The following is a 25896-nucleotide window of genomic DNA, read 5'->3' as shown; positions in this document are numbered from 1 at the left end:
AGTAGTGTTCTCAGAAGACAGGATATAATTGCTTGCCGACAAGTTCTCACCCCATTTTCCTTATAGGTGGTTTTAAACAATGCTAGCATCTCCTGACGCAATCGGGAGCAAATGCATACCATGTACTAACGTTTCATTATGAAAACCACATAATCTACAACTATATATTGACCAATTTTGTGGCCATCTTGGCGTTTCATGGAATAACGGCCAAATCTTAGGATGAGAAATGTATCCCTTAAAAACGGTTTTAAATAGGAGATAAAATATAATTGTGGCTCCATTTCATTAACTGAATTAATGACCGACCAGGCATGCATTTGTTTTGCAAACCTCCTCCTTATCCAATATAGCCGATAAGAAATTTGCTGACTGATTTAATATCTGTATAAATGCAGCTTTATTTCTATCCATATGTTCAAAAGGCAGGGATGTAAAAGTGCTTAGACTCTCTTAGATAAATTCTCCAAGCACTTGCATACTCATGGGAAACATCCTTTACAACGAAACTTTTACAACGCAGTGCTTTTACAACGCAGGTTTTACAACGAAAACCATTACAACGCATTGCGCTGGGGGGCGCTCTAGGATAGGAAATAGATTTAATTTACTATCCAACACCTTCCCTAGTGTCCACGGGGACTGGAGTTGGAATAGTAAATTAAACTATTCACTATCCAGCACCCCAAAGCGCTTTGCGTTGTAAAGGTTTGCGTTGTAATACTTGCGTTGTAACAGCATGCGTGGTAAAAGCATGCGTTGTAACGTCATACATCCATACTCATATTTCATTACTTCCGGCCAGCACTGATTTGCAAGAGTGCGAGGGCCTGCCGAAAAAAAATAATATAAACATTTTAAAAACACAGATTGTCTCACTAGGGTTTGACTTTTCAGGCCAAATTCCAGTGTAACCTTAGCATGCCCTGCATTTCTCAGAACTCGAAAGATAACTTTTATTTTTAGATTATCAAGGATTTTGAAGTCTTTACCTAGAAAGATTACTGACCCATTGGCTAGATAGGAAATCAACTTTGTCTTCATTACCTTAAGTAAATGCTCATAACTAGGACATAAAAGCTTATCTCTCAGCATTCTAAAAGCAAAAGAGAGTGTGGTGGCTTTGGCTTTTGTGTTGGTAAAATGATGTTTAAATGACACTCTGTCATCAAAAATGATCCCTAGATACTTATATAGTTTTACCATTTACATATATATAAATAGTTAGGGATTTCCAATAACCATTCAGGCAGTAGAATAACCATGAAACTGATAGTGCATATATTAATATTAGGTTGGAACTCAACTAATATAATGGAGGTAGTAGAGACAGTGGCGGCTAGCACTGATCGGAAGTAGGGGGTGAGGGCGGGAGGGGGTGGATGCAGGAGGTAGGGCTGCGGGGGCAGGATGGGGGGAGGACACAGGGGGAAGTGGGAATAAAAAAAACGTACCTTCTCGCCACTGACTGGTGGCCTGGGCATGTTCTCCACGTAGGCTATAATGCAGCCGCCATGGAGAACATGAGAAGTGTGCAAGACTGTTTTGGGAGGCCCAAGTGAGCCCGCCAAGCAGTCACTGCGCACTTTAGGAGTGTGTTACCACTCCTACCCTGCCCCCACCCCCTCACGCAAAGCGGGCGGAAGTAGGAGAAAATAAATGATAATAACATAAGCCTTAGCGGAGAAGCTGCCACTGAATAGGGATGTGCGATGTAAAGTGTCTGAGCTATTTCTAAAATTCACCTTGTTTAACATTACGACTGCTGAGATTACTGTAATATTTACCATGACACTGATACATAAGATTTATATTATTGTAAAATACCAGCAACTGTGGGTGTCTACTGGTTCTAGGTAACCCTGAGCGGCCAACTACGCTACGCTCGCATAGTTTGCATAGTTTGTGCTACTACGCAAATTGCACGTAGCACAGTGCAAAAACGTGTCGCGTTGCGTAGTTGGCATTTTTTGCTCGCTCGCGGTCCCCAACGTCAAGTTGGCAAATGCGAGCGGGCAAAATAACATCCGGGCGAGACTTTCTACTTGTTCGTGATCAGCAACATCAAGTTGGCGATCGCAAGCGTGGAAAATAAACCTCCCGGCGACCGCTCGCGATGAGAAACTACCAGTCAGCGTTGAGAAAGCTGCCGCTCGAGTAAAAATCTACTCGAGCCGAAGAAAATGACAGCTCGCACTGTGCGAGATACCGTTTTCAATGATTGCACAGTACGAACAAGCATCCGGCATTGTGAAATCATCCCGAGCAGCGCACTACGCAGTTCGCGCAGTGCTACGTGTATCTTGTGTAGTGCGAAGAGCACTTTCCGTAGCTACGCGTAGCGCTACTACGCAAACTACGCCCAGGGTTAAATCTAGGGTCCAGGACGGGGGTTACGTATCTCTAAACAACACTCCCTCTGCAGATGAGAGTTACTCTGACAGGGTTTTCTGACTCATCACACTCCTTATTCATATGGGCATACCTCATTGTGGTAAGGAGTGAAAGATACCTGCCCATTCTCCTTTACTCTAAAAGCCTCTTGAGGCTTAGGAGATCTACCTGTATGCCCCTTCATCAGGAACTAGGGTTTACAACATTTCCACCCTGTGTAGTCCAGGCTTCTACATTTAAACCTAAACTCACCTGTCACGCTAATGGTTACATTGCCTAAACACAATCTCCTTGCATGTCTGCCGGTGTTTGTCTAACACACACCACCTACAACTCTGCGCAGCAACCTGATTCTATATCTACCCTTGCTTTCTACTGCCATATGCTCATCTCGCCTACCCTTCTACCTGCTCCTCCCTGTCCTGATGTCTCCCAGCACTAGCTTCTTACTGTTTCTCTGTCCTCTGCCCGCCTGCCAGTCAGTTTGTTTCTAATTCTGCCGAGGCCCGGACACTACAGCTTGCTGAAGAATCTACCAATTCTCTGACTGCACACATTTTTCTCTGACCCTGAGCCCAGCATCATTCTGCTTGTGCCACTTTTATGTTCTGTCTTGATACTAACACGTTTCAACACTAACCCTGCCAACTCTTGTCTGCCAGGTTGAGCAGCACCATGCTCAACCCATCATCTGGATACTTGAGAAACAGACTCATGTCTCAACCTATTGTAGAAGCCCGGGCTGCCTCAAACCCATGATAACCAGTGAATTATTCCCAGAGCCAAGAACCCTCCTCTGGTCAGTGCTGTGGCACAGACCAATCCTTCAGATTTGCACAGCAAGTTCACAGTATGAGTCTCCTTTGATGCAGTGGCTGACATAACATAACATACATTTGTAAAGCGCACGTTCACCAAGAAAGGGTATCTTGGCACTAAATAACAGATTGCTAACCCTTTTGCACTCCCCCTCATAGGTTTGTTACTGCCCATTCACAACACTGTCCTACTGGCCTCCTCACCTACCCCACTTATTCTACACATGTAATATTGTTATCCAATGTTTTGGTCTACAAGTCTCCCTGTTTGCATCTCTCCAACATGTCTTCCTTGCCTACATCTCATAACACTCCCCAATCTCTTCTCTATTCCCTCCACTGACCAAGCTGTCCTTGCTTGCTCGCCTTTAGGACGATCAGCAATCCAATATGGCGGCTGCCAAATTTTATTAGCGTACGCGCTCACATAGTCAACCTCTGAGATTATACAAAATAATAAACCGCACATTTCACACAAGGTAAGAGAGAATTGATGATGTTACAGTTACACAACTCAGTTGTACCCATTAACTTCAAAAGCCAGAAAGGCTGGTATCCAAACCTATGACCTGCACGTGAGTCAGCTCCTCTGTTCAAACTTCTATGTTTGGGCCTAGAAATGCAAAAGGAAATATCGAGTACATTTCTAATGACTCATTGTAAGCTGAACATGTATCACTGCAAAGGTACCTGGGTGCTATATTGGGAATGGTTGAGCTTGGCTTAGTTCCTGTTTAGGTCCGGCTTCTCAGTGCAGCTATCTACGTCACCTACTGCTGCCATTTTGTAAATTATACATAGAGTTGGCAATGAGTCACCTAGAGGCATATTACTCTCTCACCTCGTGATATTGGTTGTTTTGTGTACCATTCACACTTCCAGAAAGTCCATATCTGAAAAGTACACTCAGACGCCACATTGTAAAGCTCAATTCTTTGGCTCCAATATGTATTCTACTCAAAAAGAAATCCTTTTTTGCTACTTTTTTCAGCATTACCAAAGCCAATCCTGTACGCTTTAATGCGAGAAAAATCATTTTTTACATACAACACATGTAAACAGCATTTGTGAAGGCATGTTTTTACACGCATTAGCCCATAAATGCCAGACCTATTGCTTTGCCAGAGCTTGTTTGGTCCTGGCAGAGGCGATAATTTCATATGTTGTATGTTAGAAATGTACATTCTATTAAGGTACTTCATGCCTTCTGCTGTCTCCAACAGTTACTACAATTCCTACAAAGACCTTATATAGTGAGGAAATGCCCGCCAAGCTCACAAATATCCCGGATAGGCCAAATCTAACTTTAATGCACACAGTTTCCCCATATACCTTAGAAATGCCCACAAGGGAAGCAACTCCTATACCGACTCCATACTCAGTGAAGTGGGTAAAAATGTTGTAGACACATTCCAAAACATGGGTGTAACTCTGGCCGCTGCAGGACTAGGGCCCCAAACTCTGCAGAAGACCCTAACCCGTGAGGGGTCACTATTCAACCCAAGATCGGTGACATATGGGAAACTCATGGGCCCCTCGTCACATTTGCGGGGGTGGTGGGGGGACGTGCAATATTTTTTACTACGCAACTCTTCCAAAGTAAAGGTTTTTGTGAACGGTTCCTACCCTTCTGGGCATCACCAGCAGCTCAGCAGGGCTCTGGCTGTCACCAGTCACACCAGGCCATGTTTAAAAGTTTTACAGAGGAACACACGTCAGAACTTGGCAGAGAGAGGTCAAACACATCTAATGTCTACCTTTTAAAAGGATGAACATGCAGTGCCCAATCCTGACTGGTGGTTGAAGCTGGCTGGCACCAGCACTCACTTTTGGGGGGTGGAACTTGGTTTTCATCATCGGTGTGTATCAAGGAACCAGAGAGAGAAAGGCGGGAAAGGAAAGAGGGAGAACGATACAGGAAAAACAGTGTCAAAGGGAGAAAGAAGGAATGAAAAATAAAATGCAAGAGAGAGATAAAGAGACAGGAGCAGTAGGGTGATGGAAGAAAGAGGCCAGAGGTAGAATCAAGACTAGAATAGCTTGGTATTCGGCAAACTTGACATTCAGCAGCACTGACAGTGAGAAGAAATGCAGGCCTGACACTTCATCTTTTACAAATTAAGCACTGCTACATGCCCAACTTCTCCATAGCGCTTCATACTGTAAAGTCAGTCTTTTTAGCACTCTTAGTTTATACAGATGGTGGAATTGAGATTTAGCCTACACTCCCTAGATCAGCCTTGGACCGACTGCTAGGGGACTGAACCCACAAATTGGACATCAGGTGCCAGCTTGACCAGTGCCTGTACCTGCTTCCTGTTTGCCATGCTGGATACTGCACTGAGGGAGCAGGCAGGCAAATATTCGGGGTCACTACAAATCACTAACATAAATACTTAAATTGGGCATTCTCATAGATAGTTTTTTAACCTTACAAGCAACTTTATGGATACAAACCATCTTCCTGCACATATTCATTGAAGCTTTTGCAAACCCACTATCCTAATGAACGCAAGTATTTGGTATTTTAGCCTTATTCACACATTCTTTGGTGGCTCCAGGATGCATGAGCTCGAAGTAATGTGATAGCAGAAACCCTTAAGCACACTGACCCCGGGCCCAGCGCGGGAAGCTTTTACCTGCTGGTTGGTCTTTTTCATGCCGGTAGCTCTGTCAATATTTTTGGGTCAGAGGAACTGGAAGGTCTAAAGTTCGCTTGCTTCATGAAGTGAGTGACCGGGCCCCAAACTGAAATATAAGCCAGCACAGGAGCTCAGAGGCTGTCAGTTGTAGTTTTCCACCGGCGAGGAAGGCTGTTGGAGAGGCGAAGCGCCCCGTGGCCTCCATGGACCATCTGCACAGCGCGGGCATCCAGGTGGTGCAGTACCTCCAGGTGAACTACAAGAGCTCCCAGGACTGGTTCATCTTCGTCTCCTTCGCCGCTGACCTCCGCAACACCTTCGCAGTCTTCTTCCCTGTCTGGTTCCACCTGTGCGAGGCGGTGGGCATCAAGCTCATCTGGGTGGCCATCATCGGCGACTGGCTCAACCTGGTCTTCAAATGGTGAGTAGGGAAGTTGTCCGACAATGCTGGAGTTTGGTGGGTGAACTTCAGGCTTCTCCAACCTTACTTAACCTCTCAATACTTAAACTTTGAAAAGTGGGATGTTGTGAGGCAAAGAAATAGGACACCCCTAGAAAAGAATTGGGCGCAATTTTTTCTTCAGAGGAGCAAGTAGAAACTGAAGACACAATTATTGAATTTAGGGGCATATTAGCAACAAATAGCGATAATTATCGCTAAATGTGCTTAGCGCATTTTTTTTCATCGCCGGCGATAGCCGGATATCATTGCAGAGATAACGTGCTATTGGCAACGTTTATTTCCAAAGCGATAAAATATCCGGCGATAGCGGTGAAATGCATGAATATCGCTGGGAATCCAGCGATATTCAGGCATCATCGCTAATGGGGACTTAACCTGAATATCCACCTCCCATTGGATATACAGGTTAAGAAGTGGTCTGAGTAGGCGTTAGGTTTTAGCGATAATCGTGCTTAGTGCGATTTTTTTATCGCTTCCCCTGCCTTGCTAATAGGCGATAGCTGTGTTAGCGACTGTTTTCAGTCGCTAACAGTTTGGGTACGCCCACTTTGCATGTCATTAGCGATTAATATCGCTAACATGCAAAGCGGGCCCAAACCTGTAGCTTTCGCATAAAGGCTGTCGCTAACTGCTGTTAGCGACAGCTTACTGATAGAGCAATACAAATATTGACGCTTTAGCAAGAAAAAGTCCCGCTAAAGCGGCGATATGGCCCTTGATAATATGCCCCCTAGATCTCAGAGTTGAAGGTGATGGGTTTACTGGTCAAGGAGCACTTGTCAGACGCAGTGCTCATTGTTCAACCCTTGTACTGTCCACCACCACATGCTTCATGGTTGACCGGATGTTGCATCAATAAAACTAGCCAAGCCACCAAAACTAAATTTTGCTGCAATTCCAGGTATGTGCTACCATTCTAAACTGCGTGCATAACTCTACCAGAATTACATTTTTTGGGAACAATTTCCATGGGATTCAAAAAAGCTCTCCAGAGATTCTCCAGCAGCTAACCTGACCAAATGTATTTTGCAAAAAAAATACAAAATTACCAAGTCATTTTAATGTGAGAAACCAGACTGTCCACAGAAATGTCAGTTCTGTTTGTGTTTTAGGTTAAAAATTACATATCTTTTTTTCTGCAATTGGACTTGGAATGCAGAATTGAGAAACACAGATTCCTTCAAGCTAAAATTGGTGCATATGAAATTAGAGAGTTTTATCGAATAGTCTTGTATCTTATAACACGCACACATACATTGCGAACCGTTTTGAAGAGAAGCACAATACAGATACGGAAAAAAACGAATGCATTGTATGAAACCACCGTACACTTTTATAAAGCGGAATATATTTTGGAAATTTACGAGTCTGAGATACAGAATTAAAGAACAATTCTATGCCGCCGAGAGCGAGTAAATGTCCACCTGTTTTGGAATTTTAAATCTGCAAAGGGAGTTCTACACACCACTGTCTCAGTGGCTTTCCCCACTTACTAATTCTGCCTCCCCCTCCCCCCTACCAAGACCCCTCCTCTGCTTCTGTTCTTCTTTGCTCAGGCTCGTTTTATTTGTTTAGTTCTTAAGCTTTTGCACGCTGAAGTTTCCCAACAGGCTGAGTTTGCTCTCTGGTCAATAGAGGGGCAGGCGGCTCCGATGGCCTTGAGAGAAAAAACAGAACGTGCAGATGATCACGACCGGCAGTTCGAGTTTGTCAGAGGAAACTGGGAAAATGCAGAAAAACACTCCTCCGAATTTGACGTACATTGATTTTATTAAGATAGCACTTTTCAGGCTACGGACATCCGTCACCCACAGCACAACACTGATTGCATTGTAAACCATGACTTGTGTTATGCGTACACGCACATCAGTGCACTAAAGGGGTGTCTTATTACAGGGTTTTAGCCACTTCTGCATATATTTGACCATTAATGGGCAGTAGCACTCTACATAGACCCTTCGTCACTTACAGTATTAGCAGCTGGCTGACTAAGGTAGGAGGCAGGAAAATTAGGTCATTTCTGGGCTTACCTGCTTTCTGTGAGGAGCCAGACTCGTGCTGTGTGTTTTCTGCCATCTCCTGCAACTGTTCGCGACACCCGCTCCGCGGGTGCCGCTCATCGTTCCTTTTGCCTCGTCCTCCCTGGTGTGAGCGGATCCACAGTCCGTGGTGAGTAACGCGCTCCCAGGTAGAGGATTTAATCTACAGACTGTGCGTGGAGCCTACCGGGGGACTGCGAGGTCCAGCAGCCTCAGCGGCACACAGCTGCTGCCTCTTCCCCCGGCGGCCACGCCCCCAGCCTTCGCTTTAACATCGCCTGGTTTCCCTGGTCAACTGGCGCTTTCTGGGCTTACCTGCTTTCTGTGAGGAGCCAGACTCGTGCTGTGTGTTTTCTGCCATCTCCTGCAACTGTTCGCGACACCCGCTCCGCGGGTGCCGCTCATCGTTCCTTTTGCCTCGTCCTCCCTGGTGTGAGCGGATCCACAGTCCGTGGTGAGTAACGCGCTCCCAGGTAGAGGATTTAATCTACAGACTGTGCGTGGAGCCTACCGGGGGACTGCGAGGTCCAGCAGCCTCAGCGGCACACAGCTGCTGCCTCTTCCCCCGGCGGCCACGCCCCCAACCTTCGCCTTCATTACTGGCTTCAGTTCTACCGCGACGCGGGACGCGCGCGGGGCAACGACCGGGGCGAAGACCGGGCAAAGAGCGGGCCGTTTAAGGCCGTTCAAGGACGGCAGAGGACGGCCCTGGCCCAGAACTCTTGTGTCTTCGCCCTTGATAACCATAATCGTCTAAAATGTCGACCACACGTAGTAGAACTCGAAGTTGCGCGAAAAAAGCTACGGCGGTAGCTCAGGTGACAGGACCTATTGATCTTTTTATTTCACGCGTGCACGAGACAATTGACCAAAGTATTGTATTATTGGAAAAAAGAGTCTCTATGGACCTTGCTAATGCTAGGCGCTCATCCTTGGGCCCTTTGGCAAAGGTTAAATCCCCTGCTATGCAGACTCTGAATAATTGCTCCTTACCTATAACCATGCTTACCAACAGTGTTCCGACTGTACCGAATACTGTTGATTTATCGGTTGCCCAATCAGACTCGGATCCATCTTTCGAAGACCTGGAGGGTACACCAGATCTAGAATCATGTCAGTCGCCTGATAAAGAGGAGCCGAGTCTGAGTGGGTCTAATGATGTGGAAATAGCCCCTGTACCCATTGTTCCCCGGAGAAGGGCTCCTAACCCTCCTAAGGTTACATCGAAGGGCAAAAGTAAAGCAAAAGCACCGGTTAGGAATCACAATTTGATTTCCCCTACCCCACAAATGATATCAGGTATCCCGTGCTGGGTGCAAAATATGGTTACAGATTTAAAACTAGATCTTGAAGCCACTTTAGCAGCACAAATCAAACCTTTAATTTCTAAAGTGGACAGGCTTACTTCGTTAATACACTCCAAATGGCCACAAAAAAAGCAAGGACAAGGGCATGTTCAATTGCAAGGGACTACAGATTTAGTCTCTGAATGCTTAACGAGCATCCAGTCCCCTAAAGACGCTTTAAATAAGGTCCAAGGTAGCGTAGCCCTTGGGAACTCTGTATCTCTTGAGTCGCAAACAGCGAACAACTCCGTTCAACCAATAACTGTACCGATTCCAAAGGGGAATGTCCCTGTACAGGCGATTCAACACCCTGTTGTTGCTAATATTGCCACCACATCTATTCAAGCTAATGAAGTAGCAGGGAAACCCAATTCAACCACCGCACCTCTTTCTATAAATAAACCTGAAGGGCCTAAACCGAAGCAGGCACGTTTCAGGTCCATCAATCTACCACCAGAGGTTTCTCCTTTTGTTGTTGTGTTGACAGCAGTTCCCCCATTGAAAGAGGGAGTTAAAGAAACGTTTACTGAGCTTAGAAACAAATGTGCTCAATGGCTCCATCTACATAAACCCCTACCTAATAGCATGAACGGCGAAATTCTTACCGTCCGGAGAGGGGATTGGGTGGGCAGAAGTAAGAAATCAATAGTAGGGGACGTAATAACTGTCAATTTTAGGGATGTAGGGGCAGCTAGTTATGTGTGTAATGCACCCAATAGTGGTCCTGCGACTCAAATTAAACCACTTCCTTTGTCACATTTTTTATCAAAACCCGCACGACCTAACCCCCCCTGTCCCACTTTTCAAAGTAACAGTGGACCGGGGTTTTTTCCACAGCAAGCCGTTAAACCTTGGCTGCAACCACCTTATCCGCCCCCTCCTCTTCCACATTATGTTAATTTACAGCAGCAGTTACCAAATGCCTCACTTTTTCCTATGCAGCAAGTTAAAGTACATTGGCAACACCCTTTTCATCTTCCGCCACCTTTACACCAGCCTGCCTATCAATGGCAGCAATCTTTCCAGCCACCGCAATTAGACAAACATCCGTGGCAACAAATGTGGCAGGACCCGCCCCACTCCCAAAACCCAATGTCTTCACAATTCGCCCACCCAAACAGATATGCCGTGCTAGATGAGGTAGACTGACTTAGCCCTCTAGATGCACTGGACCTAAACATTCCTAAGCCCTTTCTTGATATGGAGCGTTCTTCTTCTTCCTCTGCCACATCCCTTGCTGTACCTCACGAATTCACTACATCGGCACTACCAATACCTCCCCAGTACATAGGTAATCAGGGTAGTTCTGATATATGTATAACTACTACTAGTCCGAGCCTGAGTCCAGTTACCATCATTCGGGAAGAGGGTCCTGCCTTATTACCACCAGCAAATCAGTCGGAGATATCTGTTGGTGGTAATCCTGGAAAACCAGCAGGAATTTCTCTTATTTCTTGGAACATCGCTGGTCTTACCGGCAAATTAGGTACACCCTTTTGGACCAGTTTTTTGGGTGAGGGTTTTGATTTAATCCTACTTCAGGAAACATGGTGTCCAGACCCCATTAACATCGAAGGGTATGTATCCTTCTGCCTTAGAGCAACTAAATCTAGCTCGGGTAGGGCTAAGGGGGGCCTTTTATTGTTAATGTCAACCAAGCTGTGTGAATGTACGGTTAAATACAGTACAACCGTGGGGACATACAGCCAAGTTATTAGGGTGGAGTGCAGGAAGAACATTGATTTAGTTATTGTTAATTTTTATAATAATATTTTTGATGTTACTAGGGGGGATATTTTACTGCCTCTAGAAAGGGAAATCAATAAGGCTCTTGATATCTCGAAAAGAAAGGCTGAGGTGGTTTGGGCTGGTGATTTTAATTTGCAGCCCTGCCATCTGTCCAATGGGAATAACTGTGGTTTCGATGCAGCATTAAATAGCCATTGGGGAGATCAGGGGGGGAGGGAGGACTCTCCCCATTTTCAACACTGCAGTTATGGTTCCACTTTAAATAATATGCTAGTCATGCTAGATCTGACCCTGTTAAATTGCAATGTTAATAATCAGGCAATTATATGCCCTACATTTACAGGCAGGGGTGCAGGTTCATTTATTGATCATATTTTGATGTCCAGCAGTGGAGCCTACACGGATTTGTATGTGAATGAAGAAAGTCTCAGTGACCACAATAGCCTACGTGTTACCCTCTTGGGGCATGGTACTTCATTAGTTCCAGGTGGTAAATGTACAACTGATATAGTGCCTGTTAGACCAAAGGGCCTGAGGGTTAAATGGACTGGTTTAAACTCCAAAACTAAGCAGAAGGAGGTCGTTATGCTTTGCAAGAACCAAATCAGTTATTGCTTGGATGATGACAGTGATTCTGGCTGCTTAATAGATTATTTTGTATCTATGAATAGCTGTATTGATGGTATTTTTACTAAGACCCCGTCAGCCAATGGTGGTCCAAAACAGGGGTGGTTTGATAAGACATGTATAGTCGCCCTCCGTGACCTAAAGAATGCGCTAGGCACTAAACCACGTGTTAAGACGGACATACAATATTTCAGGGCCTGTTATAAAATAGCTATTAATAAAAGGAAAAGGGTTCTGCAGTCTGAGGCGTGGGATAAGTTGAGGGAGGCGGCTGAGACCAAAAATAGTAAACTCTATTGGGAAACAATTAACAGCCCGTTTCTCAATAAAGAAAATGTCCCAGAACTGACCTCATACGTGGCATGTAGCGATTGGGTTAACCATTTTTCTAAAATATTTAATCCAGAAAGGTCAACCTCTGAGTTATCACCACCAGTTATAAACTCATGGTTGCCCCTTCCGATGGCTATAACACTAGAAGAATGTCAGGAAGCTATTTCTTTAAGTAAAGGAGGAAAGGCCCCTGGCCCCGATGGGGTTCCGTTGGATTTATACAAAGACGAAACAGCGTTATGGGCTCCCATTTTGGTGAGGGTTTTCAATTGTGCGGCCGAAAGTGAATTTCCTTCTACTTGGGGTCAATCGATTATTATTCCCTTACATAAGAAAGGTGACAAGGCAGAGGCCTCTAATTATCGTCCTATTTCATTACTGGACGCCTCTGTAAAGGTGATGAGTAGGATTTTGCTGAAGAGGCTAGAAGACTGGGCAACGGATTTTAACATACTAACTAGAGTCCAATATGGCTTTCGCAAAGGCCTGGGTACACTGGACCAATGCGTAAATCTGGACCTTTTAATCAGTAAATATACTGTGGCCAAAAGTGGCAACCTCTTTTTATGCTTTGCTGATTTGAGCAGCGCTTTTGATTTGGTTAACCATAACATTCTCTGGGAGGTTCTGCTTGACGCCGGGGCACCAAGGGAAATAGTGTACTTTTTAGCTAGATTGTACGAAAAACTCTCATGTAAAGTCCGCTATGGCACCCTTGGCGAATGTACCCCGTTCTTTAGAGTGTCACGGGGCATACGTCAGGGTTGTGTTTTAGCCCCGCTTTTATTTTCCCTTTTTATTAATGGTGTCGACCGATCATTGACTGACATCCCAGCAGATGCCCCTTTGATTGATGGTAAACCTGTTCCGCTGTTACTTTATGCGGATGACGCTGTTCTTTTATCTCGAACACAGTTGGGCCTACAGCGCCTAATTGATAATTTTATGCAGTTCATTCAAGCTAGGCGGCTTCGTGTGAATAAAACTAAGACATATGTAATGTCATGTGGTCAGGCAGCCAAGCAGGTAAAGCACACTTTCTTCCTTGATAAGGAAAAGCTAACTTCTGTTAAGTCCTTTTGTTATCTGGGAATAACATATAATAATAGAGGGTCTTGGAATGCGGAATTTGAGGCCGTAAAAACAAAAATGCTACGGTCCACTAGTAGCATATTTCGTTTTGCCTCTAAACTCGGCTCACGAAGTATTCTAGATATGATGAACATTTATAATGTATGCTGTGTTTCCTCTGCTCTGTATGGGGCAGGGGTGTGGGGTCACTGTGAGGGTATTTCCTTGCAGAAGGAGGAAAACAAGTTCTTAAGGAGGATGTTATGTGTTCCCCCTTCTGCCTCCATCCAGCTGATCCACGAAGAAGTTGGGATCGAGTATATTTCTGACTTAGCAGCAGTTCGGCCACTCCTATTGTGGCGTTCTATTTGGGCTAAGCCAGAGACTCGATTCACCAAGGATATTATCCTTGACTGTATAGGCTTGGATCACTCCTCACGTGTATCATGGTTAAGATACATTCATCGTTGGTATCTACTTCTTTTTAATATTGATGTGTTTCGTGAGCCTGAAAAGGTTGTCTCCATTTCAAAAAAAGAAATCAAGATAACGTTTCTTAATTTCCGTAAGGCTGAACGAGACAAAGCCGTTGGCAATCTTGTTACTATAAAATTTTATAAAGACCTAAATCTAGCTCCCGGACTACAATCCTATCTTGTATTTGTGACTCGCCCTTCTCACCAGTACGTTTTAACACGGGTCAGACTGGGCATAGTACACCACTTGGTTGCTTTTCCAAATACAAAGACTAGTTCAAACATACCCTGTCCATGCGATAGCACCTCTAGGCAGAGTAGTTGCCATTTTTTGCTTTTTTGCAAATTTTATCAGTGCTTTAGGCTAAAATACCTTAAACCTATCTTTATCAAATATAACATTTGCACCACACAAACAGCATTGATATTTTTATCTTCATTAGAGAACGAGGAGACTTGTTTCTTTTTGGCTACTTTTATTCTAAAATGTACAGCTGCCAGGAAAAGTATTGTATTATAATGTTGTCTACTTACCTGTCTGTACTTATGCTCTACAGCTGCCAGGATCTGTTTATGATGATATTACTGTTTAACGCTCCTGTCTGTATAGATATGCTCCCACTTTTAAATTTTATATCAATTTCTGTAATTAAGGTATTACTAAACATGAAGTTGACCACAGTATTGATTGATTATAATAATTTTTAATGTACAGTTCCCCATGAAAAGTCTAGCGAGTAACTCCTATTGATCCCCAGCTAATCAATGTAAGAATGTTTGTATTTTATAATAATATTGGCCTATAGAGGCGTGATCACTTCCAATTTGATGCACTTTAGCCTTCTTTTCCTTTTTGGAATAATTATATGGTGATTTTAATATTTCAATCATGTATTTCTGCTTGTATGATTTGTATGTACAAATCGAATAAAAGCTTTTGAATTGAATTGAGGTCATTCGAGTGGGCAGCACGTGGCTGCGTCCTGGAGCCATTGAGGAAGAGACCACCACAGGGCCTAAATTGCTAATCCTTCACGCCTCCACATTAGTAACAACCCCAGACTGGAACTCAGTCCTCCCGTAAAAGCAGGGCCGGACGGACCTTTTCCTCCACGGGGCATTTCCCCGGTGGGGTGCAGTTTTTGAACGCTGGGGGCCTCCTCTGGTGCGTCTGTCATTCTCTCCAGCTCCCCTAGGTTAACTGCAGTAGGCACAAGGGACTTCAAGAGAGGGAGGGAAGGAGACGTTAAAAAGAAAGCTAGAAGAGAAGGAGAAAAGGCGAGAGAGAGAGAGAGAGAGAGGATGGATGGAAGGATGGATGGAAAAAGAGTGATAGAGCGAGAAGACGAGGAGAACAGGGCTGGTTTGAGTATTTTTGCCTTGGCTGCTATGGCCCTGCTTAAAACCAGTGACACAGGGAGCAAACGTTACAAACAGATATATTTCCGCAAAGTACTAAGAAAACAAGCATTGGCATAGCCAATAGGTCAGCCTTTGGGACCTTATTAGTGTTTAGTTAGCCAGCAATATGTCATTGGTGCAACAAAATCAAGTGTTGCATGGCTAAACACTTATAAGGTCCCAAAGGCGAGACCTACTGGCTATGCCAGTGCTTGTTTTGAGTGAGTGGCTCGTGCAGGTATGCCACTGTAAGGTAGAGATGCTCAGAGTGCGTTTACAGGAGCCCCTGTGACATTGCACCTCTTCAAAATGTATCTTGGATCTGGTGTAATACTTCCAGTCCCTATTCCCATCTTCTTGCACCCAATGCATCCTTAAATGTCCCATGTACAGCGTGGGTTGACATTCCTATTACCCCTGCCCTCCTGTGACACTTTACCGGTCACGGTGGTGGTGTACGTGGTGGTGGTGGATGTGGTGGTGGTGGTGAATGAGGTGGTGGTGGTGGACGTGGTGGTGGTGGACATGGTGGTGGTGGATGTGGTGGTGATGGCTGATGTAGTGGTGGACGTGGTGGTGGTAGTGGTGAACGTGGTGGTGAACATGGTGATCGTGGTGGATGTGCTGGTGGTGGTGAACATGGTGGTGGTGGATGTGGTGGTGGTGGTGGACGTGGTCGTGGTGGAGGTGGTGGTGGTGGACGTGGTTGTGGTGGAGGTGGTGGTGGTGGATGTGGTGGACGTGTTGGTGGTGGTGGGCGTGGTGGTGGATGTGGTGGTGGACATAGTAGTGGTGGTGGACGTGTTAGTGGTGGATGTGGTGGACGTGGTGGTGGATGTGGTGTGGTGGTGGACGTGGTGGAGAATGTGGTGGTGGACGTGGTGGTGGACGTGGTGGAGGAGGCGGTGGTAGTGGTGGATGTGGTGGTGGACATGATGGTGGATGTGGTGGTGGATGTGGTGGTGGTGGTGGATGTGGTGGATGTGGTGGTGGTGGTGGTGGATGTGGTGGTGGTGGTTGTAGTGGTGGTGGTGGTGGACTTGGTGGTGGATGTGGTGGTGGTGGTGGACATGGTGGTGGTGGTGGACGTGGTGGTGGACGTGCGCCTGCGACCTGCGCCTGACCCAAGACCACCTTTCCTTCAGGAAGAAGCTCAAGACCTGGCTGTTCGAGCAGTAGCAGCACCCCCCCCAAGCGCCTTGAGACCCTCCGGGTAAGTAGTGCGCTATATAAATGTCCATGATTGATTGATTGATGTGGTGGTGTTGGACGTAGTGGTGGTGGTGGACATGGTGGATGTGGTGGTGGTGGTGGTGGACCTGGTGGTGGTGATGGTGAATGTGGTGGTGGATGTGATGGATGAAGTGGTGGTGGGCGTGGTGGTGGTGGGTGGGGTGGTGGTGGATGTGGTGGTTGTGGTGGACGTGGTGGTGGATGTGGACATGGTGGTGGACGTGGTGGTGGTGGACAAGGTGGATGTGGTGGATGGGGTGGTGGACATGGTGGTGGTGGTGGATGTGGTGGTGGTGATGGTGATGGACGTGGTGGTGGGGGTGGACGTGCTGGTGGTGGATGTGGTGGTGGTGGACGTGGTGCTGGTGGTGGACGTGGTGGTGGTGGATGTGGTGGTGGACGTGGTGGTGAATGTGGTGGTGGTGGTGGTGGTGGATGTTGTGGTGGACGTGGTGGTGGACGTGGTGGAGGAGGCGGTGGTAGTGGTGGATGTGGTGGTGGACGTGATGGTGGATGTGGTGGTGGATGTGGTGGTGGTGGTGGATGTGGTGGATGTGGTGGTGGTGGTGGACGTGGTGGTGGTGGTTGTAGTGGTGGTGGTGGTGGACTTGGTGGTGGATGTGGTGGTGGTGGTGGACAAGGTGGTGGTGGACGTGGTGGTGGACGTGGTGGTGGATGTGGTGGTGGATGTGGTGGATGTGGTGGTGGACGTGGTGGTGTTGGACGTAGTGGTGGTGGTGGACATGGTGGATGTGGTGGTGGTGGACCTGGTGGTGGTGATGGTGAATGTGGTGGTGGATGTGATGGATGTAGTGGTGGTGGGCGTGGTGGTGGTGGGTGGGGTGGTGGTGGATGTGGTGGTCGTGGTGGACGTGGTGGTGGATGTGGACATGGTGGTGGATGTGGTGGTGGTGGACAAGGTGGATGTGGTGGATGGGGTGGTGGTGGTGGACATGGTGGTGGTGGTGGTGATGGTGATGGACGTGGTGGTGGTGGTGGACGTGCTGGTGGTGGATGTGGTGGTGGTGGACGTGGTGCTGGTGGTGGACGTGGTGGTGGTGGATGTGGTGGTGGTGGACGTGATGGCGTGGTGGTGGTGGACGTGGTGGTGGTGGTAGATGTGGTGGTGGTGGACGTGGTGGTGGTGAACATGGTGGTGGAGGTGGATGTGGTGGATGTGCTGGTGGTGGTGGTGGACGTGGTGGTGGGGGTGGACGTGGTGGTGAACGTGATAGTGGTAGACATGGTGGTGGTGGAGGTGGACGTGGTGGATGTGCTGGTGGTGGATGTGCTGGTGGTGGTGGTGGTGGGGGTGGACGTGGTGGTGGGGGTGGACATGGTGGTGAACGTGATAGTGGTAGACATGGTGGTGGTGGACGTGGTGGTGGTGGTGGTGGACATGGCGGTGGTGTGTGGACATGGTGGACGTGGTGTTGGTGGTGGACATGGTGGTGGTGGGGGACGTGGTGCTGGTGGTGAACATGGTGGTGGCGGTGGATGTGGTAGACGTGGTGGTGGACGTGGTGGTGGACATGGTGGTGGACGTGGTGGATGTGGTGGTGGTGGACGTGGTGGTGGACATGGTGGTGGGGGTGGATGTGGTGGTGGTGGTGGTGGATGTGGTGGACGTGGTGGTGGACGTAGTGGTGGTGGTGGACATGGTGGATGTGGTGGTGGTGGTGGTGGACGTGGTGGTGGTGATAGTGCATGTGATGGATGTGGTGGTGGACGTGGTGGTGGTGGGTGTGGTGGACGTGGTGGTGGGGGTGGACGTGGTTGTGAACGTGGTAGTAGTAGACATGGTGGTGGTGGTGGTGGACGTGGTCGTGGTGGTGGACATGGTGGTGGTGTGTGGACATGGTGGACGTGGTGGTGGTGGTGGACATGGTGGTGATGGACGTGGTGCTGGTGGTGGACATGGTGGTGGTGGTGGATGTGGTGGATGTGGTGGTGGTCGTGGTGGTGGTGGACATGGGGGTGGTGGTGGATGTGGTGGACGTGGTGGCGGACGTAGTGGTGGTGGTGGACATGGTGGATGTGGTGGACGTGGTGGACGTGGTGGTGGTGATAGTGAATGTGGTGGTGGATGTGATGGATGTGGTGGTGGACGGGGTGGTGGTGGGTGTGGTGGTGGTGGACGTGGTGGTTGTGATGGACGTGGTGGTGGACGTGGTGATGATGGTGGTGGTGGACATGGTGGTGGTGGTGGACGTGGTGGACAAGGTGGATGTGGTGGTGGTGGATGTGGTGGTGGTGGTGGTAGATGTGGTGGATGTGGTGGTGGTGGTGGGCATGGTGATGGACATGGTGGTGGTTGTGGATGTGGTGGTGGTGATGGTGATGGGCGTGGTGGTGGTGGTGGACGTGGTGGACGTGGTGGTGGTGGATGTGGTGGTGGTGGTGGATGTGGTGGTGGTGGACGTGGTTGTGGTGAACATGGTGGTGGAGGTAGATGTGGTGGATGTGCTGGTGGTGGATGTGCTGGTGGTGGTGGTGGACGTGGTGGTAGACCTCGTGATGGTAGACATGGCAGCGGTGGTGGTGGATGTGGTGGATGTGGTGGTGGTGGACATGGTGGTGGTGGTGGATGTGGTGGACATGGTGACGGTGGACGTGGTGGTGGTGAACGTGGTGGTGGTGGACATGGTGGTGGTGGTGGTGGTGGTGGACGTGGTGGTGGTGGGTGTGGTGGTGGTTGACTTGGTGGTGGTGCTGGTGGTAGATGTGGTGGTGGACATGGTGGTGTTGGTGGACATGGTGGTGGTGGACATGGTAGTGGTGGTGGTGTACATGGTGGTGGACGTGGTGGTGGATTTGGTGGTGGACATGGTGGTGGAGGTGATGGTGGTGGTGGACATGGTGGTGGTGGACGTGGTGGTGGTGGACATGGTGGTGGACATGGTGGTGCTGGACATGGTGGTGGACGTGGTGATGGTGGTGGACATGGTGGTGGACGTGGTGGTGGTGGATGTGGTGGTGGACGTGGTGGTGGTGGTGGACGTGGTGGTGGTAGTGGACGACTATTGGGTAGGAGGGTGCTGGCAGAATGCGGAAGGAGAGGAGGATCTTGAAGGGGGCACATGGGAGAGCAGAAAGAGGTCAAATATTAGAAACAACAAGCAGTCTCTGCATGGTAACAGGGACCAGACATGCACAGCGTTTTCTTTTGCTTAAACGCATGCATGTTTTGCGTTTCCTTGCGGGAGTGAGCAGCTGCGCCATCAGTTTTGAAAGCACTATCAAGATAATTATAAACAGATGGCGCTGCTGCTCGCTCCTGCAAGGGAAACGTCAAAGGTGCACGAGTTGCAATACAAACTAATTGAAAACATAACGTGTTTAGGCAAAAGTCCTGAGCGATGGCTAAAGGTCCCCCTAAGCAGGACTTGCGCGCTGCGTAGGCGAGACCTAAAACATATTTACAGTAATTGGAAAAACGGATACCAAGCAGAATTTCAAAAGAAAGGCTTAAATTCACATTGAAATGTGTGTGCATGGGTTGTGCAAAGTAGTAAAACCTGAAAATATTACAGACGGGCCCTTTTATGATCAGAATCAAATTCAGCCAGTCCAAGCTTGGCAGTTAGCAGCACTTTGCATCCTGGGACTTGTAGGCAGGCCCCTGTTTATTGTCATTTCCGCCACTGATGTGTAAACAAGTAAATAGCAATAATTCTTGCTCACCACTTCAGGGAGGTGATAGGGGTGATCTCAGAGAATAATTATGGATAGGGGTAACAATAGGTGCCTCCACGGGAGTCTGAGGAGTTCCCCAGCCTGGTGTTGGATGCATGTGAAATGAATGTACCTCACCTCGGGGCTAAGACTGTTCATTGGCCAATAAGATCAGAAATATGGGAACTCTTGTGAAGACAACAGACAGCCATAAGGCCAATAATAATCCTATACTGTAGACCTTGCAGAGAATCTAAAAAAACAGAACTGGGGAGCTGCACTGAAAATACACTGAACCATGGTTGGTGGGCCCCTGGACAGCTCCTGATTTGAGACTGCAGCAACAACTTGTACAACAAACTAGCGCAGAGCCAAACCAGAAGGCTTCAGTGGGTTTAAAACACAGCAGGTTGGCTAATACTTGACTTAAAAAACATGAACTAGCAGTGGCTAATTTGAGCCAGTGGTTCCTGTGGTGACACCAGCACTAAATTGTCTGCACCTGAGCTTATTACAGTCTACCAGAGGTGGCACTATTTATCTTCTGTAGGGATGAGCAAAACAACAGTTGTTAATTAATGCCTCCTAACCTCACCCAAACCCAGATGCGAAAAAAGCAATGGCATAGACAATAGGTTTAGCCTTTGCGACCTTATAAGTACGTAGCCATACAGCACATTATCCTGGGTGCTACAACATCTACTGTTCCTTCACTGGTGAGTGCCCACATACACTGAAGGATGGGCTTCCGTGCTATTTAATGAAAATATGATAAAGCCTCTTCAAAACTCAAAAAGTGTATTCTTTTAACGGAGAAGCTTTGAAATTAATAGGCACATTATAGCACTTATAAATCTGGAAGTGCTTTTATATGCGATAATAAAGAAAAAAAGAGCATTAGTGAAATAAGCTACAACAAAGGCTTGTTAAACCATGTCATATGAAATACCCAAAACCCTAAAGCATTAAAAACTAAACAATCACAATGATTAAGCTCTTTAAAAAATGAGCAAATAAAACACATCCAAAAATATTTAAAATGTTCAAAATGAAGAAATACTGCTGATACTATATTTTAAACAATAAAGTTACTTTGAAGATGAGCACAAGCAAATTAGGAGTTGTTCCTTTAACTTCAGAACAAAAACTGCTGAAAAACTCAAGAGAGGAGCTGTTCTAGATTGCTCCCGCACATCGTTTACCACTACTTCCTTGGCTGCTTATTGATTAACTCAGAAGGAGCCAGTCTCTCATCACCCCTTCACCTGCAAGGCTGCATCCACCAAATATTATTTACAAGCAACGCTAGTGAAAATGCACCAGGCAAGCTTTCAGCGGGCGTCGACAAAGGCAGTAACAAGTGCTGTTGGGCAACAACAAACTCCGGATTTGGCTGAAAGTGTGACGACCTGCGCTGCGGTTACTTGGCAGCAAAGCAACGCTATTTGAATTTGATTGTTTCCTGTTTTAAATCCAAGAATGCAAATGAAAAAGGGCTCATAAAACTACGCACACTTGAGTTGCATCAACAGGAGATGCCACCTCAAAGTCGAGGATAGCATTTAAGACAGAGACGTCGTTAACCCCCGCGCTTTAGCAGCTTAAGCGGGGGTGGAGTTCTTGATGGGCCTCTTCTGTCTGCAGTTCGCAGACAAAGGCTCTTAAATAACGTGAAAGGAGGGTGGTTGGTTGGTTGAATGAGTGAAAGGACTGATGGATAGGTGTGAGAGAGCGCAAACTGACCTAAATGTATGAGTACATCACACTTACCTGTAGTAAGCACAAATCATGAGGAGAAATGCCATGAGTGCTAATAGTATCTGCAATTATATTCTAAATGTATAGCTAATATAGAGATTAAGTAGAAGTGGAACTAATACAGAAATGTGTGACACTATATGATTTATTAGATGTGATTATTCCTGAATCCATGTCGTGTAGCTGTTAAAATGTAAGATGGTAGGTGGTTAAACGCAGAATGTGGTAGGCCTCAGGGCCAGAGCTAAAAGGGAAGGTGTTTCTTTTCACGACATAGATTGTATTAATGTTTTGGTCATTGCATAAATGGGCCATGATTTATAGAGATGTTTACTGAATAATAGAATAAGAGTATTAACATGCTTTAATTAATGAAGAAGTTGAATGCTATAATCATTATGAGAAATATTGTAGGCCTGAAATGTTTTAACATTGATTTACACGTACATGTCTGGGCCAAGAAATGTTGCAGGCCTTTTTGGAAGTCTATGAGAGTTGGGTTCTTGGCTGCAGATATCTGTCTGCAAAGGAAAAGGGGGGATCCAATTATAAATGAATGAATAGAGGTCTGTTCAGTAGACGGCCCAGACATGGAGGAGGGTTCCGGAATGTTTAAGGGGTATCAGCGGGCCGGAGAAGAGTCTGAGAAGCAAGGTCAACTCTAACGTATGAGGCCCAATACAAAGCATCATGGAAAAAGCCAGAAGCTACACCACGTGAGGGGCGTCTCGAAAGGGGCGTCTCAAATGTTGTTGACTGTTTTGTATTAGGGACAGCACCCCTGGGTGGAGTTAGAGCAGATACCTGAGGACCCTTTAGAGAGCGGATGGGTAGGCAGAGAGGGGTCATGACTGGAGAACTATAGGTTTTCACCAAGAGACTTAGAGTGAGTGACTTCCCTTGGGGGTCATTCACTGCTGACACCTTTGTTAGGTTGGGACTTGGTTAAGTAGGGATACCATCTAGAGCAGGGTAGGGACAGCCTAACCTGTGTGTTTTCCTCCAACTTAAATGAAGGAGAGATATGCGTCAATGCTGATAGCTTTATTATTCTTAGAACTTGTGTTAGTGATTTCCGTTGCTCGTCTGAGGGCTTTCCGAGAGCACATGTATGTAATTGGACCTGTGTACCTCGTGAATCTCATTCTGAGATGCCTGTATTTGCAGCTTATCATATCCTTACAATAAACTTTTGAAAGCTAGAAGTTGTTTGTGATCTTTGGGAGCAGTGTCCTTTATTGGGTGAACTAACTTGGAAATAGATGTACCTTGTACCTTAAAGACAGGCAACAAAGATTCAGTCGACCAGATCGAGGTTTGGATCAATAGTGCTAAGGTATCGATCAAAATCTCGCCCTTCCAGTTGGTAGCTATAGAGGATGGTTGCCTTCTTGAGGACGGTAACCTAGGCCAGGTTAGCTTACCCCAAGGCCCATAGAAATCGATGATCGGAAGAACAGCCCGCCGAAGAAGATCCGGATGACGTGAGACAGAAAAAGCAGCAGTATCGGTCGAGAGTGAGTATAAAGGGTTATGCGTGTTAGATTGCGGTGTTTTGTATTGTATCTATGTTGTAATGTCTGGCGGAGTTGAATGCCTGTAGAGTGACTGGGGAACAGGTTGTGAGCGCGCGCAACCGGTGGAAATCTTAAGTTCAAGGAGAGCTTAAGTGGTTCGGGTGTATCGGACACCCAGAGTAATTGTCAACTAGTGTGAAGGGGGTCATGAGGTACCATTGATCACCCGAAAGACCGAGATAGGGGGAACGTAAGAGTGAGTGCGTGAGTAACGGACGCTGGTCGGAAGTTACTGTGTGTGTAAGCAACCTATCAGAGAGACGATAGACATTTCGTCAGTTACGTTGACAATTACATATAGACTGTGGACGTACAGTCGAGAGAAGTGACCGCTTGGTCGGAAGTAGTCATTTTTCGGTGTATGAATGGGACGCATGCATAACCGGGAGACGAGTTGAGAAAGGAGGGGTGCTGCTGCGAAGCGGAGAAAAGTGACGTCAGAAAGTGTCGCGACGAGATTGGCCGACCGAAGAAAGACCGCGCCGTGATAGGCCAGCTAGAAAAGACGTCAGAAAGGGTCGCGACGTGATTGGCCGACCGGAGAAAGACCGCGCTGCGATAGGCCAAGCTAGCAAAGCCGCGACAGGATTGGTGGATTGTCATCAGGAAGTAAACAGAGTAGCGAGGCTGGATATTGTGCGCATAATTATGAAGTGTTTTAAATGGTTGAAAGCGGTGTTTAAAAAAGAGAAGCGGGGATCGTATGAAGGGGAAGAAGCCCCGCCGGAGGGTACGCCAGCTCGTTATATGGCAGTGAATGTTGGGCTGCATACGATCCTCTGGATATCAGAATGGAGTAAGATTACGGAAGGAAATGAGGAACTGACGTTCCCGAAGTACGGGACGTTCAGATTAGAGGTGTTACATCGATTAAAATCAGTCATGACCTCAATAAGACCCTTGCCTAGACCGACCCAGTTTGAAGCCCTTGAAGCATGGATTAGGGCAGCGCATGAAAAGAATATGAACAGACGACAAGAAAGGGTGAAACGATCGGTAAGGGCAGTGCAGGATGCCAGGTGGGATGCGGATGCTAAAAGATGGAGAGTGCATAACCTGGAAGTAAATAAACTGTACCCAGTATTAGAGGTGCCCGTAAATAAAAGCCCCCTAGAAGAAGATGATGAGAGCGAAACAGAGGACAGCCTGATAAACAGATTATTGACAGACAGGCCACCCCCGTATAATAGAGCAGGGGGAGAGGTCGAGCATACAGAAGGAGAAAAGGGGGGCAATGCAGGAGAGCATAGATCGCTTCCCAGTTCAGAGTGGGATCCTGAGGCAAAGAAAGAGTTGTCCCAGCCTAGTCAGGTGCAACAGGTGGTCGGTAGGTTTGTGGTACAAAGAGCGCCGGAAACGGAAAGCGCCACATCCTACACATTACCAGATGCACTACAGGTACCTGTTACCATAGGTCCTATAATATCGATATATGACCAAGAGAGAGCAAGAGGGGAAGAACGGGTACGGAAGGACAGAGAAAGAGCAGAGAAGGCAAGAAGGAACGATACGATTAATTCCCCAAGTCAGATGCCGATACCAAGAGAATGGAGCACTCCGGTGCACCCAGTAGGGGACCCAGGAGGAGATCCTGGGGGCCCTAGATGGCCAGTGGATCTGAGGGGATCTGGACGAAAATCCTTTCAAGAGCTAAATGAGTACATGAAGCAGTGGGATGAGGCAGTGAAGGCTCAAAAGAACATCATAGCTGCGGAAGCTGAAAGGGAAAGTCAGGACAGCCGAGCTCGGACTCACTGCGGGGCTGGGGAGAGTAGCCCGGAGTGGGACTGTAGAGAGAGAGATAGTAGGGGAGTCACCCATTGGGCCCGGAGTGGAGATAGAACAGACCTGGAAAACGGGGGCCCCGGGAGTGGAGGGGTGGCGCGCCCAATACTCAGTGAAGGGGAGAGGAGAGCACAAGAGTACAGAAACAGCTTTAAGTGTCCACACTGTGTGCCCGGCACCAGAGAACTGAATGGGAGTTGTGAGAGGTCGCACCATAGACCCTGTGATGACGGAAATGAGCGCAGCCCAGGGAATATGGGGAACCAGGAAGGATCGTATCGGATACTGAGCGATACGAGGCAAAGGGAGAGTAGCGACCAGAGGGAGAATAACAGAGAGGTGTACGGTGAGAGGAGAGAAGAAGAAGAGAGTGGGCAGAGCAAGAGTAGGGGTAACAGGCCCGTGTTCCATCACCTTCCAAGATCGGATGGCCGAGCATGGGACCTGGAGAGATGGGAGCAAGGGAGGGCACCCATTAACTCTCCCGAGCCCAAACGCAGAGCTCGAAG

General features: G+C 47.3%; 1 protein-coding gene across 1 annotated transcript in view; it reads left to right on the top strand.

Moving 5' to 3' along the window:
• The first annotated feature begins 5988 nt into the window (after positions 1-5988).
• The window catches only part of LOC144755929 (glucose-6-phosphatase catalytic subunit 1-like), a 128176-nt gene continuing 108268 nt past the window's right edge, over positions 5989-25896 (top strand). Inside the window, exon 1 of the mRNA XM_078645331.1 lies at positions 5989-6275. Coding sequence (XP_078501457.1) covers positions 6058-6275 — 218 coding nt within the window. The 5' untranslated portion in view covers positions 5989-6057. The remainder of the gene's footprint in view (positions 6276-25896) is intronic.

Source organism: Lissotriton helveticus, chromosome 5_1, assembly GCF_964261635.1.
Source record: "Lissotriton helveticus chromosome 5_1, aLisHel1.1, whole genome shotgun sequence".
NCBI lineage: Eukaryota > Metazoa > Chordata > Amphibia > Caudata > Salamandridae > Lissotriton > Lissotriton helveticus.
This window is presented reverse-complemented; position numbering and strand designations above follow the sequence as displayed.